Raw genomic sequence first — 13,561 nt, 5'->3', positions numbered from 1 at the left:
AGCAAAAGTCTGCCGCCAAGTGGCCAAACTTACATACATTACATTGTTTTACTTGGCGGAAAAGTGGTGATTTATTGTCTTTTTTGGGTTGCTGACTTGGCGGGGGAAGTGTTACCACTTAGTGGTTTTTTGTTAGATTGTATTTATTTTTGTAGAAAATTAACAGTTAAAATAAAAATCCTCTTTTCTCTTATATAGACCAGGGCACAACTACACATAAAATGCATTGGTGTTACATAAGTGTTCCGATAATTAAACCCGTATATCTAAAGACTAGTGTAAATTGAGCACTTATTAGAGAAGTAAAAATGTAATCAAACAGATTAGATTTGTTAGAAATAGCATAAGGCAAAACAAATATTGAAAAACTCATTTTTATCCTAAATTTACATATCACTTTTTACATTCACTTTTTTGCTTGTTTAACATACGTAGACGAATTTTCCCGATTGTTTTATTTGTTTTAGTGTATCAAAACATAAAACTAACCTTATTTAGTTAAATAAATTTTGGCAATATTATGAAGAAACAATGTTAAAACTAACCTTAGTACTAGTACTAAGTTTCAAGTTCCTAGGTTTCATATGTTTTGATAAGTAGTATTAAACTGTTAAAAATGACGAGCTGCTGTACCAGTGTACCATCGGTACACTGCATTTTTCAATGGAAAGTATCGGGGAATATCACTGCTCTAAGTAATTTTATATAGTAAGTAGCTCAAATCATTCGGTATACCTGAAAAAAATACTTTATAAAAGTTTTAAAATAATTTTTCAGCTGATCCTATGAATTTCTCTAATATTTTAAATTAATTGAGATTTAATCGCAGCTGATCCTTCTTTTGTTTTGATTTTAATCCCATGTTATTTAAATGGACCAAAATCGTACTTTGAGGGCTTGCCAAGGGTTTATGGGTCAACGCACCGACTTGTGACCCTCAAAAGGCACATCTACACGCTAAGGGCTTTCAAACAACATAAAAAACATTAAAATTGAGCCAGTGGTTTGGGCTGTAGGTCCGTCAACATTTAAGGAGAAGAAGGAGAACACGGAAAATTTGTGAATTTTCAAACTAGTTTTTCTTGGCTCAAACACAACCTTTTTTTTAAATTCTTTTTTTTATTTTGCCAAGAATGATTGCCCCTATCCAGTGGATGAACAATTATTTTAATAGCTTTTGTTTCTTCAGAGCTATAGACGAGTAAAAAAGCCACTTTGTCACGTCATGTATATATACACTGCAGCAGCTGTGTACCGCTGGGGGACTTGGCGGGGCGGAACGCTGCCGCGTTCCTTAATATCGGTTTTAACATCCATCCATGCACTGTTAAGTTAAACCCCTCAAAACCAGACAATTACACAGTATGGTTCAAAAATAGCTTAGCTATTTCCCTATTGGGAAATTCGCTAAAACACAGCTTAAAGAAACAACCGATAAGATAGTGGACAAGGACAGCGTAATTATTTAGGTTAATATTTTTCGCAATAAGAAGTTTAACATCAACTCCAGGTTTCAGTGAGTTGGTATAATATTTTCCAATCTCTGGGTTAAAGTAAAAAAACTCTTTGCAAATGTCAGTTTTGTAAAGAAGTTAACGTGTTATTTAATTGGATCAAGGGAATGTTTACGAATTGACAACAGAAAAGTAAATATTCAATATGTTCTGTTTGATATGTAAATCCTGAGTTTACTGCAAACACTTGACGTTTTATCAATGGCTTTGACAATTTGTTGACAGTGACAGTTCGAAGGATAGTAATAACATAAAACCACAATTTCACACAACCCCTCACAATTTGGGGATTTGACTATAGTTTGTCTTCAAGAGAAATTTTTTCAAACGGTGAAAACATTTTATTTTAGAAAAAAAAATGGTTCCCTTATGAGAATAACTTTCACGTAAAAATGGTCGGTCTTTGTAAAGGTCTGTTCTTGGGATAGCTAGTACATTATAGGCCTAATGCATTATGAATGAATTTGAAACCTACATAAAACTGACACTGGACATACAAATTTTGTTTTGATTTTATTGGATTTGTTGTACCTGCTTCATTAATTTTCTGTGGGTTTCAAACTTTTCAACAATTTTTTCATGCTCAATTTAGCTACTTAACGATCACTTAAGTATACTGGTTTTCTACAAAAGTGGGGGTTTGAAAATTAAAACAGCTTAAACATGAAGTTAACAATTACAAAATTGAATTATTTAGGTGTTATATTTAATTAATTTGTTTTATATAATATTTCCTGCATACGCTTATATTTATACGATACAATAAAAACGCTATAAAAATATGTGCTTGAAAAATACTTCCAATGTATCCTTGTCAAGTCCTAATTAAGGTGTAATTTAATAATCCGTACATTTACAGTGACACTCGGCAATTAAACATGTTCACAAAGCAAACAAAATAATTAACCTAATTAAAAACGCCAGTCAATTAGTTTGAATTATGTTGAATAGAGTAATAAAATAACACTTCAGATAGCATATGATGAGGGTGATCAGCTGATGAATGTTTGTTGAACATTGACCATTGAACGATGAACATTGAATGAACCTGTAACGAGGCATGAACGCCGAGACCGAGGTTGTTGATTTGTCGAGCTGTTTACATTAGTCCCATTCCAGAGGAAACGATAATAATAATCTAACCTAGTTTTTACCAGGAAAACTGAAATGCTAAGTGAAAGCAAATAATGTCATGTCATTGGAATTTTGTAATGCAAACAAACATCGGAAGACTTTGCTATGGATAATTTATCACTTTTGGTCCAAATGTAGAGCACGTTTTCGTTTTTAATATTTGTTTATTGCAATTAAATTTACTTTTAAAATTAATTGCGACAAAATAATAAAATAATAGTATATTTTATCACTAGGGTGATCTCAAAATGACTTCCAGTTCCAGGATGTGTTAAATCAATGAATACAAAGCCTGCAATTCTGCTGATGTAAATAAACAGCTGTTTGGTAAGTGATTCAATAATTTTCTCTGTTATGATTGTAGTACATCACCATCGATATGTCGAACTATTTGCAAGAACGTAACAAATGAGACATAACCTCGCTTAGAAAATCGTTAAATAATTTAGATACATGCGATTGCTACAATCGAAATTTACAATTGTATATAGTAGCTAATTTTTACTCCCTATGGCCCTAGAGTAAAAACGATATTTTATACCCGGAACGCATGTATAAAAAATTCAGTTTTTGCTGCAGTATGACGAAAAGCGTTTTATATATATATATATATATATATATATATATATATATATATATATACACTTTTGCTTGGCTTATGGTATTTTTTTTCGCCAGTGGGCAGTGGCAATTTTTACGTTTTGAAAGGGAACGATCCAAATCATGGACTTGTTACTACCATACGTCGACAGTTTTATTAGCAAAATTATAACTGTAAATTAAAGAGCACACCGTAAACTGTTGAAGTTTGACTATAAAAAATATCTTTCTTACATCAGCATACTCACAAGTAATCAGACATGAAACTCTAAGGGCTTCAGATTTCGAATTAAGAAGTCAATATAATTTTTCTAAAAACTAAACAAGTGGCAGAGGTTCTGTAAAGTTGTAAACAGTGCAATACCCAGCACAATAATCTCAGTGCTCATACAATCCTATTAAATCCCGTCGATTGTTAAAGGTTATTACTTACCACATATTATAACACATTCCAACAAGTTTTATCAACATCGTGTAATGAAAGTTTAGTGATTATTTTATTGATATAAATAGAATATATCCCAGAAAACACAATTATTTACTAAATGTTTCCGTCATGGAAACCTTTAACAGTACTAATGTATTTGTCTCTTTTGATATTGTTATACATTGTTGTCATATTGTTCAGGGATTGGATACAGTACAAGGGAGACAAATGTTAGTACCCGTAGGTCGATAGACACACGTTTTTGCCCATTCTGTGCCCATAAATTGTCTTCGTATTGTTTTTTACTTTTGTAATAATTTTACGTCATAAAAAACGGTTTCATCACTTCGGACAAAAAACAATTTCCGCATGTCCTTGATTATTAGTGCAACATCAGCTGTTAAGACTCAAAGGGATTTCTGCTCGAATTTCTTTCATATCGTGTTTCACTTTATCTCGGTTGCAATTCAAGGACACAAACATTGTGTGGATGAGGAACAACAGACGAGGAAAATAAACTAGGAACCGGCAGTGTTCAGCGCGTCGGATCAGTTCGCATACAGAATAAAAACAAACAAGCACCCAAGGTCAGGTGACACTGCAGTAGGTGCGCATGCGCGGTAAATACGCAGGCAATAGACTACTAACTGCCTACTGATAGTGTGCCTACCACACAACACACGTTCTTGACATTTCCTGCTGTTAGTGTTGAGCAGGAAATCTATCAACTAAATCCGACTTGAGAGTGTCTGATTAAAGAAAATAATGCTAAATTTGATCTTCTAAGTTAAAAGAAAAAAATATTGAAAACTTCTTGGGTATTGTAAACAAGAGGGCTGCCACTATTGAAATTTATCCTATGCTGATGAAGGTAATATGAACAAAACTAACCTAACCAAATCACACGCTAAAGCCTAACCTAATCTAACCTAAATTGACATAACATAGCCTAACTCGCATGTAACCATACTCTTAAAAAGTCTCGCCTAGCTAATTAGTTCATCTATTATTTTACCAAAAAGCACACATGGTGGTTTTAGAGGACATGTATAAAAAGTAAAAACACAAAAGACAAACATCCTTCATAGATTAACTACCTGAAAGTACAAAAGTACGTCAAATAACACTTGTAATGAATATATTAACACTTAAGTTGACTCACAAGACAGTAAATAAATACAAATAAAATCTGTTTTTTTTTGTACTTTCAGGTAATTTGTAACACGTACGATGCTGATCAAGAAGTTATTTACATTCACTACCTAATAATACATTCCAAGTGATATTATCAATTAAACATTCAGAAGTTCATTAAATTAACACTTTAAGTGGACTTAATTCGTAAAGAATACCATTATTTAAGAAACGGGATGTAAAAAGCAAGTTATTCTAAAACCCTAATAAAATGTCAACCAACGTTCCATCATTCGGAGAGAGAACAAATACAATTCACATGTAAAACAAACGTCACACAAATACTGATTGTTTTAACTCCTCGAGCGCTGTTGGTAGTTGATTTGCATCGACGTTGAATTTGATTTGATTGAACGTCACGTGGGTAAGGAAGGGTTATGGGGGGGGGGGGGTTTGAGGGATTTGAATAAGGGGTTTGTAATATTATAACTTAGCTGGTTCACGTTAGGTTTAGGAGGTTGTGGAAGGGTTAAAGAAATTAAGGAAGGTTTGAGGGGGTTAAGGAATGCTTAAGGAGTTTAATAATTTAGGGGTTGAATAAGAGGTTAATTAGTTAACATAGGGTTTATGGGATTAAAGTACGTTTTAGCACGTTTTAGTTTAAGGTTTTTTGTGTGTTTCAATTGAGGAAGGATTTTGGAATATGGAATGGTTTATGGGGTTTATAATGATTTATGGGATTGAGGAAGGGTAAAGAAGTTTCGAGAATATTTTAAGAGATTGAAGTAAACTCGAGGGGTTTGAAAAGGGATTGAAATGTTGGAGGAATGAATGAGGAAAGGGGTTAACGATATGTTATGGATTTTGAGCAGTATGTTGAGGAAGGGTTGAGGAAGTTGAAGTAAGTTTAAGGAGGTTGAAGGAAGACAGTTAAAGACGGATAACCTTTTACCTTTTTACTCCGAGCAATCAACCTAACTTAGTTAAAAACACATCAACTCGACGCTGAGAAAGGTAAATGAAAGTCTTGTCAACCCGACGAGTTTCATTAAACACGTAGAAATACATTGGTGGAGAGACCTTTTTTGATTACAACCAAGGATTAAATTACATCCGTCTAGAAATGTTTCTGCAAATTTGTTTGTCAAATATATCAGCAACATTTTTCATAAATATGTCTGCGAATTCCTTACAAGAAAAAAATTATTACTGCATAAATGCAATTAAATTTTATTTTGTTACAAAATAAATTTACGTACTTTTAATACCAATTTAACAAAATTTGATAGCTTCAGTATCTTATCAATACGGAATAAACGTGCCATCCATGCTCTAAATGATTATTCATTCAAAAAAATCTTAAAACCATTAAAACTCAGATCTTCACTTAAAAAATTTTCAGCAATGAAAATATTTCGTCTATTTTCGACTATTTTCAAAATGGCTGAAAACTATTTACTTTTAAAACATCCTTGCAAAAAAATAAACTGTTTCTCTTCCTTTTAGAAGTATATTTAAAGTTTGTGTACACATTTTAAGAGTTACCCTGTGTATTTATAGCCTACAGACAATGAGTGTGTTAACATTGATACCACAATTAGTGCAGACAAGATAGCTTGTTACATTCCACATTCACATGCACAGCTGATTCGTGACGTCACCGCACAACAATCAACCTTGACTTGAACCTGCTTTAATTACATTCACCTGTCTCATCTACAAACATTCATTATTCATGCATTCCTTCGGTGAATGTAGGACCTTTGTACAACTATCACACTGGGGATAGACTAACTAAACAGCAAGTTCTACAAATGAAAATACAAATTATATTGATTATAATAAACGTTGTATTCTTTAGATATTGGTTTGTCTGTTAATTTGGTGTAATTCGAAACGACATATTTTACGTAAACAATCTCAATTTGTTATGGTTATTGGTCGAAATAAATTCTAATATAGACGGTATTCAATTTCAATTTTTAATTTATTTTTATTCTGTAAAACTAGTGTTTTTTGGCTAATGAAGTAGACATTAAATCCGTATGGACAAATAAATGTTGCCACTTTTTATAATTGAAAAACCATATGAAACATATTATGCTCTTGCATAAATGAATTATCATTCTCATGGTATAATTGAAGACAACTTAAATTGCAAGGGATTTATTCTCTAGGCTTATCGTTATCTTGGAAGTTTAAACTAATCCATGGAAAATATCTTTGCAGATTTCCACCAACGGTGGTAATGTTAAATCAAATTAAAATTAATAATTCAATTCATCGGTGTAACTTGCTGAATAGTGTCATAAACAGCTGTCAGTTTTGAAATCTCAAGAATGAATATCAGGTGTTCAAAGCAAGAGTCACCCCTCCCATCTTAACCCTCGATAAATCAGATTGTGTTAATCGCTCGGTAGCTGGTGACCTTGTTTTCTGTTCACATCTTGAATACGACAAAAATTTCAGTAACTTTGTATTGAATAACTGCATAACGAGGAGTATATTTGGCTACACAAAACAAGTGTACATTTTATGACAAATATGTATTTTAGATATTTCTATTGTTATTGGTTGGTTATACGGTTGATTAACCCATGAAGAAATAAACAGAATTGTGTATTAAATAGAGAGAAAGTTTACTAATACGGTAATAGCTAATATTATAAAAGGCAAAGCCCTCACTGACTCACTGACACACTCATCACTAATTCTCCCACTTCCCATTTACCTAGGAGGCTGAAATTTGGCACATTGATTCTTTAGGCATTGAATAGGAAAACTAAGTTATTTTTATTCTGATCGGACTCTCGGGCTCCGCCCCAGTGGCTCTGGAGTTTCCCATGTTAACCTTATGAGTTAATATTTAAGTGGAATTAATGAATCTTAACAGCTGTTTCAATTAAACAAGTTGGTTCTGTTCTATGATGTGCAATAGCAATAAAGTTACAAGGATTACCAACAGGGTGCAGCACTATTATTTTTTTTTTAATTTATGACAACAGCTTATTTGCAACCAAAAGGTGAGTGAGCGTAGCGAACGAACTTCAACCTGGAGGCGAGTTAGCATAGCGAACGAGCTAACTTGAAGGCAAGTGAGCGCAGCGAACGAGCTCCAACCTAAAGGTGAGTGAGCGTAGCGAACGAACTTCAACCAGGACGCGATTGAGCCATGCGAACGAGCTCACTTATGAAGTAAAACGGGGCAAAGCCCGCGGGTACAGCTAGTAGCTAATAAGTGGAACAGTTGAACTAACCTACTACTATTTCACGATTTGATCAAACATTTATTTGCGATAACACTTAAGTGAATCCGTAAAATAGGATTGTTTCTCGGAGTAATTTTAATATGCAAATGATTAAATGGTAGTTTAATAAATGTTTGAAATTACAAACAGTATTTTATTTCCAAAACACAATTTGGTATCACATTTCTAACAAATTGTCGTTTTCAAAATCGTAAAAACATCAAATCACCCTACTCACCTGATTCCATCACAAATAATTTTCCAACACATTACAATCTATCACAACTCACTGCAACCACTAACTGAAACCACACAACTAACTGATGATTACATTATCATCAGAACACCCCGTGATGACCACATTGTTACCTGATGATTCGCCTCGTGATGATTCTTACGGCGGGCAACATGATGACTTTGGACTTTGTCGCATAACCTCGATATCAGCAGATAACTACACACACACTTACACTTACGTCAACAAACACACTCACACTCACACTCCGACTGACGCGGTGGTCGTCGACGGAACGACTGGTTCACAGTATGTCCTAACCACGGGATCCTATATTTAGAGAAACTTTCTTCCAGTCATTCCGGAATACGACATTCTAAGTCGGTGATGGTTTTCAAGGATGTTTACATTCCTTGTTTTTATTGGCCTGTGATAAAGAAACGTTGGTAATCAAATAGTGGAATACTTTAACAATGCTTTTCAACTGTATTATTTATGAAATTCACACGAGTATTAGGTCATTCGAGACTGGTACGGTAACCTTAATGGTTGATAGATCAGTTGTTTTTGTAAATTGATTGTGGAAAAAATAAAAATAATTCGTCATGTTAAAAAAATGCACCATATGTGTTCATACTATCTTCTTTATGAAGAGGCCTTATCGATTAGTTTAACTGTAAATAAATAAAAAACATTCCCTTATAGACTTGCAATTATCCTTATAAATGAAACAAAATACAATTTTGGGTTTGTTCCGGTTCGGTGTATAGAGTACATTAATGTTTACTGTTTATTTATGGCTATCAACGGGTTTTAGAGCAAAAACGGTATGAGTTATAAACATAAATAAACGACGTCAATGGCCCCAATCATAACCTTAAAATCTGTAAGGGTTTGGATTTTTTTACAGGTCCACTTTGTATCATATTTTAATCTTGTTTACTTTCGGGTAAGTGACGTCATTTGTTTATGTTAACGATTCATACTGTTTCTGTTCTAATATTGATCGGTTTTGACAAATTTTAAAACCACTGCTACTTGATATAATCACATATTGTAGACTTTCGCTTGTCAACTGGAATTGTTGTCAAAGAGTAAAGCGCTCATTGTAAAAGTTCTTGGGGAGAGAAACGTTTATTCATAGATAAATAGAATTAAATATAGACCAACAGCAGTGCTGCGGTTAGCGTAAGTTCTGCCGTTCACCGCTAGGAGTGCCGTGTAGTTAAGGGCGCGCTTTACCCCTGACGCGCAACCGAATGCAAGAGTTTGCAAGATTTCTGTTTTCACCCGCTACATTGAAGGTACAATCAAAGTTAAGGTCTTATATTAAAGAGGATGAAATTTTCTATAGTTCTTAGTTTCTATATTTCAATTATTTTAAATACACACCTTATAAACTTGAGTTGTAGTACAAGAAAAAAGGGTCTTTTCAACTAGCCTTAACTTATTAAAAAAAACTTTTTTTAACATTTGAAAAACGCAGAACTATAGATTGGTCTTTGTAATACTATAAGCCGTTTAGAGTGCGTAGCTATCATTATTAATCCTATACTCTAATACGAGCAATGTTTGCTTGTATGCTTGCTTGCTTGCTTGCTTGCTTGCTTGCAGAAAGATCTCGAAAACGGCTCCGACGATTTTCTTCAAATCTTGTAAATAGTTTATTTTTGGCCTAAAAACAAGTGTCATGCAGTTAGAACTGCCAACAAAAATCTAATTACGTAGAAAAACGAAACTGAAAGTCACATTTTTTTAACATTAGTCTTATGGGTTGCTAAGTAACCATGTTGGTTGAATTAAATAACAAGGAAAAGGTAAACAAAAGACTTGAAGTTGTAGCACGTGTTCATAATAAACCAACTACCCACAGTATACTAGCAAATTACAAATGCAGTACAAAAGGAAAAACATCACTTGTTAATATTGAGCAAAGATTATACCAAAGATTGATTATACTTAAGATTACTCGAGACATTGTAGTCAAGGGTAGCAGTGCGAAGTCTAGGATCTGTTTATGACGAATACATTAAGGTATCTGCAATCCTAAAATGCTATGGGAAGGGAAGGAAACAGGTCCGTGACGTAGGAAGTAGTGAAGGAAGTAGTAAAGGCAATCATAAAATGCTATGGGAATAGAGGGAAACAGGTCCGTGACGTAGGAAGTGATGAAGGAAGTAGTAAATGCGAGCAGTCCGGAGTGTGGGGACTGTTTATGACGATAAGATTAGGGTATCTGCAATCCTAAAATGCTATGGGAAGGGAGGGAAACAGGTCCGTGACGTAGGAAGTGGTGAAGGAAGTAGTCAAGGCGAGCTGTCCGGAGTGTGGGAACTGTTTATGACGATTAGATAAGGGTATGGGCTATCCTAAAATGCTATGGGAAGGGAGGGAAACAGGTCCGCGACGTAGGAAGTGGTGACGGAAGTAGTCAAGGCGAGTTGTCCGGAGTGTGGGAACTGTTTATGACGATTAGATTAAGGTATCTGCAATCTTTAAATGCAATGGGAAGGGAGGGAAACAGGTCCGCGACGTAGGATGTGGTGAAGGAAGTAGTCAAGGCGAGCTGTCCGGAGTGTGGGAACTGTTTATGACGATTAGATTAATAATGTATCTGCAATCTTTAAATGCAATGGGAAGGGAGGGAAACATGTTTGCGACGTAGGAAGTGGTGAAGGAAGTAGTAAAGGCGATTAGTATGGAGTGTGGGAACTGTTTATGACGATTAGATTAACGTATCTGCAATTCTGAAATGCTATGGGAAGGGAGAAAAACAGGTCCGCTACGTTGGAAGTGGTGAAGGAAGTAGTCAAGGCGAGCTGTCCGGAGTGTGGGAACTGTTAATAACGATTAGATTAAGGTATCTACAATCTTAAAGTGCTTTGGGAATGGAGGGAAACAGGTCCATGACGTAGGAAATGGTGTAGGACGTTGTAAAGGCGAGCCGTGTGGAGTTTGGGAACAGATTTACGTATCTCCGATACTAAGACTGCTTTCAGAGTGAACTAATGATTTTCTCCGAGCAAAGCTCGGTCCCCAGGTACTTAATTCTAAAACAGTAATCTTGGAAACGTCTGCAAGCGCTTCTCGCAGCGCTGTCCAATAGTGAAACATAGCTACTGAAGCCCGAGCTGAGGTAAAGCGCACCCTACGTAAACACGGCACTCCTGGAGGTGGACGCCAGAACCATTGAGTATATACCATGACTATATACCATGGTTATGGTATATAGTCAATGGTAGTACTAGTATAAAAATACTACAACCTATACGGCTAAGGATGGGCTAAAATGGTTAAAATTAACACTTCAAAATGTTCTATAGTTTTTTTCGTTCCTTTTTTCACCAACGCCAAATAATGATAAGCAAACTGTCGGACAGCTGAAAGTTAAACATTAATCCTAATCCATATTATTAGGGCCGGTTGCTGAGCTCGGGATTTAGCTAAGTTCTAGACTTAAACCTGCTTTAGACTCTGGAGTCTAAGAAATGGCTTGCTGAGATAGGGCGTTAGCGAAGTCCAGAACTTATTAGACTCCGGAGTTTATTTGGCTGGTTAGACTCTGGAGTTTAAAAATTGACTTGCTGAGTCAAGTACCTATAAGTCCAGAACTTAATTTAGATTCTCGTCTCTTGCTGAGACAAGAATCTAGCAAAATCCGTTAAGTCCAGAACTTAAAACAGTACGATTTTAGATCCTCGCCAAGGGCAGGATTTAAATTAGATTCTAGACTTTACAGAGTGTATTAACCTTGCTTGCGCGTTATATCATCATCATATTAGGCCGTACCCTATATATTAGGTATCCATATTATGTATCATCCTAGAAACTGGAATTGATAATTTAAGACATCCTATTTTTTGTTAATTGGCAAACATCCGCTAACAAAAAGGAATATTTGTTTGCGCGTGATTTTTTACTACGAAACCGATGTGTGTAATACAAAAAATGACAATGTTTAAATTTTTACATATTACAACAAAACATTGTTTTAATAAAATCCTAGTAGTAAAATTTAGTAAATGTAATTCCTGCTCTATCGTATAAGTAGTTTGAGACACCCAACATGCAGAGTCGAATGGGTTAGAGTTATGACTTGCTTTCTTATTGAATATCATACTCGATTGTGAACTAATGGTCTACGCTATCGTAGTACTCACTCATACTTAAATGCGACATGCACTTAAGTACTATATTAAACTTTTTCTACGACTGTACTAGTATTTTATCAAGATAAAAAAAGATTAAAAAAGATTAAGAAGATTAAAAAATTACATATTATAATTTTAACTCAGTATATTCGACCAGTCCCATTTGTAACCATATTTATAATTTACAAAAATCAACTTGAAAAAGAGTACGTAATATAAATAGTAGTTAAAATATTATTCATATAATTTATTTAACTACTGTATATACAAAAACACAAAAAGTATATACACAATACTTCACCTTACATTTTATTTTCTACACAAGCTCTATACCACAAACATATTATTCATCTTACCAAGTGAATGTGTATATGGATGTGTATCTGTTAGACCAGGCCTATCATTCTCTACTCTCCTTATACGCATAAGATGCCTTATTGTCTCCTCCTTCCGTTTTCAATATTTCTTTTTTGAACTCCAGGCATTTTCCGTTCTTCCAACAAAACTGATTAACTGTTTAACTTGGTCTTAACCTAATGAATATTAAAACATCAATATTTACTCCCAAAAAAGCTAATGACTTTCTTTTTATAAACAGCTGTTTTTTTATTTTAAATTTGTTCTGTTTATTTCTTATGGGGAAAACCCGACCTTTGAGAGGGTCTCGCGCCCTTAAGAGTAGACATCTTAAAGTTCTAAAACCTTATTGCAAAACTACATATTGAGACGAATCTTTTGACACCTTAAACGTTGAAATTGGTCCACAAATAAGGGAGGAGTTGCGTTAACAAAATACGGCTTCACGTATTATATATATAGATATGCCTATTATTGGGGTATTTTGATTCTGAACAACGATGAACATTTCGTAAATTTCGTATTACTGTATATAGGGTTTCGCAGTTAATATGATAAATTTTAGAACTAGTTCAACAAAGCGAATTTTAAAAAATATACTGAAAACTGGACGCCGTAAGATTGGCCAGTACTAGTAAATTAGCACTAATTAGACAAATAATGAATAGAAATTTCAAGTTTAATTAATTTTCCAACTGGAGTACAATACAATATACAATAACAAAAAACAAACACCCAAATTACAAACATATATGTCATTT

General features: G+C 34.3%; 1 protein-coding gene across 5 annotated transcripts in view; it reads right to left on the bottom strand.

Moving 5' to 3' along the window:
- The window catches only part of LOC128994633 (nocturnin), a 44,396-nt gene that overhangs the window by 14,898 nt on the left and 15,937 nt on the right, over window positions 1–13,561 (bottom strand). Inside the window, exon 1 of one of the 5 annotated variants that reach the window (XM_054419314.1) lies at window positions 8,427–8,444. The exons of 3 other annotated variants lie outside the window; for them this stretch is intronic. Coding sequence is in view for 1 of the 2 variants with exons in the window: in XM_054419310.1 (XP_054275285.1) it covers window positions 8,296–8,327 (32 nt within the window). In the remaining variant the exon portion in view is untranslated. Of the gene's footprint in view, window positions 1–8,295; window positions 8,370–8,426; window positions 8,445–13,561 lie in introns of those variants that run through there. One more of the 5 variants, XM_054419310.1, reaches the window with a different exon arrangement.

Source organism: Macrosteles quadrilineatus, unplaced genomic scaffold (assembly GCF_028750875.1).
Source record: "Macrosteles quadrilineatus isolate MER2022 unplaced genomic scaffold, UCM_ALF_1.0 Scaffold_5__1_contigs__length_97177068, whole genome shotgun sequence".
Lineage (NCBI taxonomy): Eukaryota > Metazoa > Arthropoda > Insecta > Hemiptera > Cicadellidae > Macrosteles > Macrosteles quadrilineatus.
The sequence above is the reverse complement of the archived record's forward strand: the minus strand, read 5'-3'. Positions and strand labels throughout refer to the sequence as shown.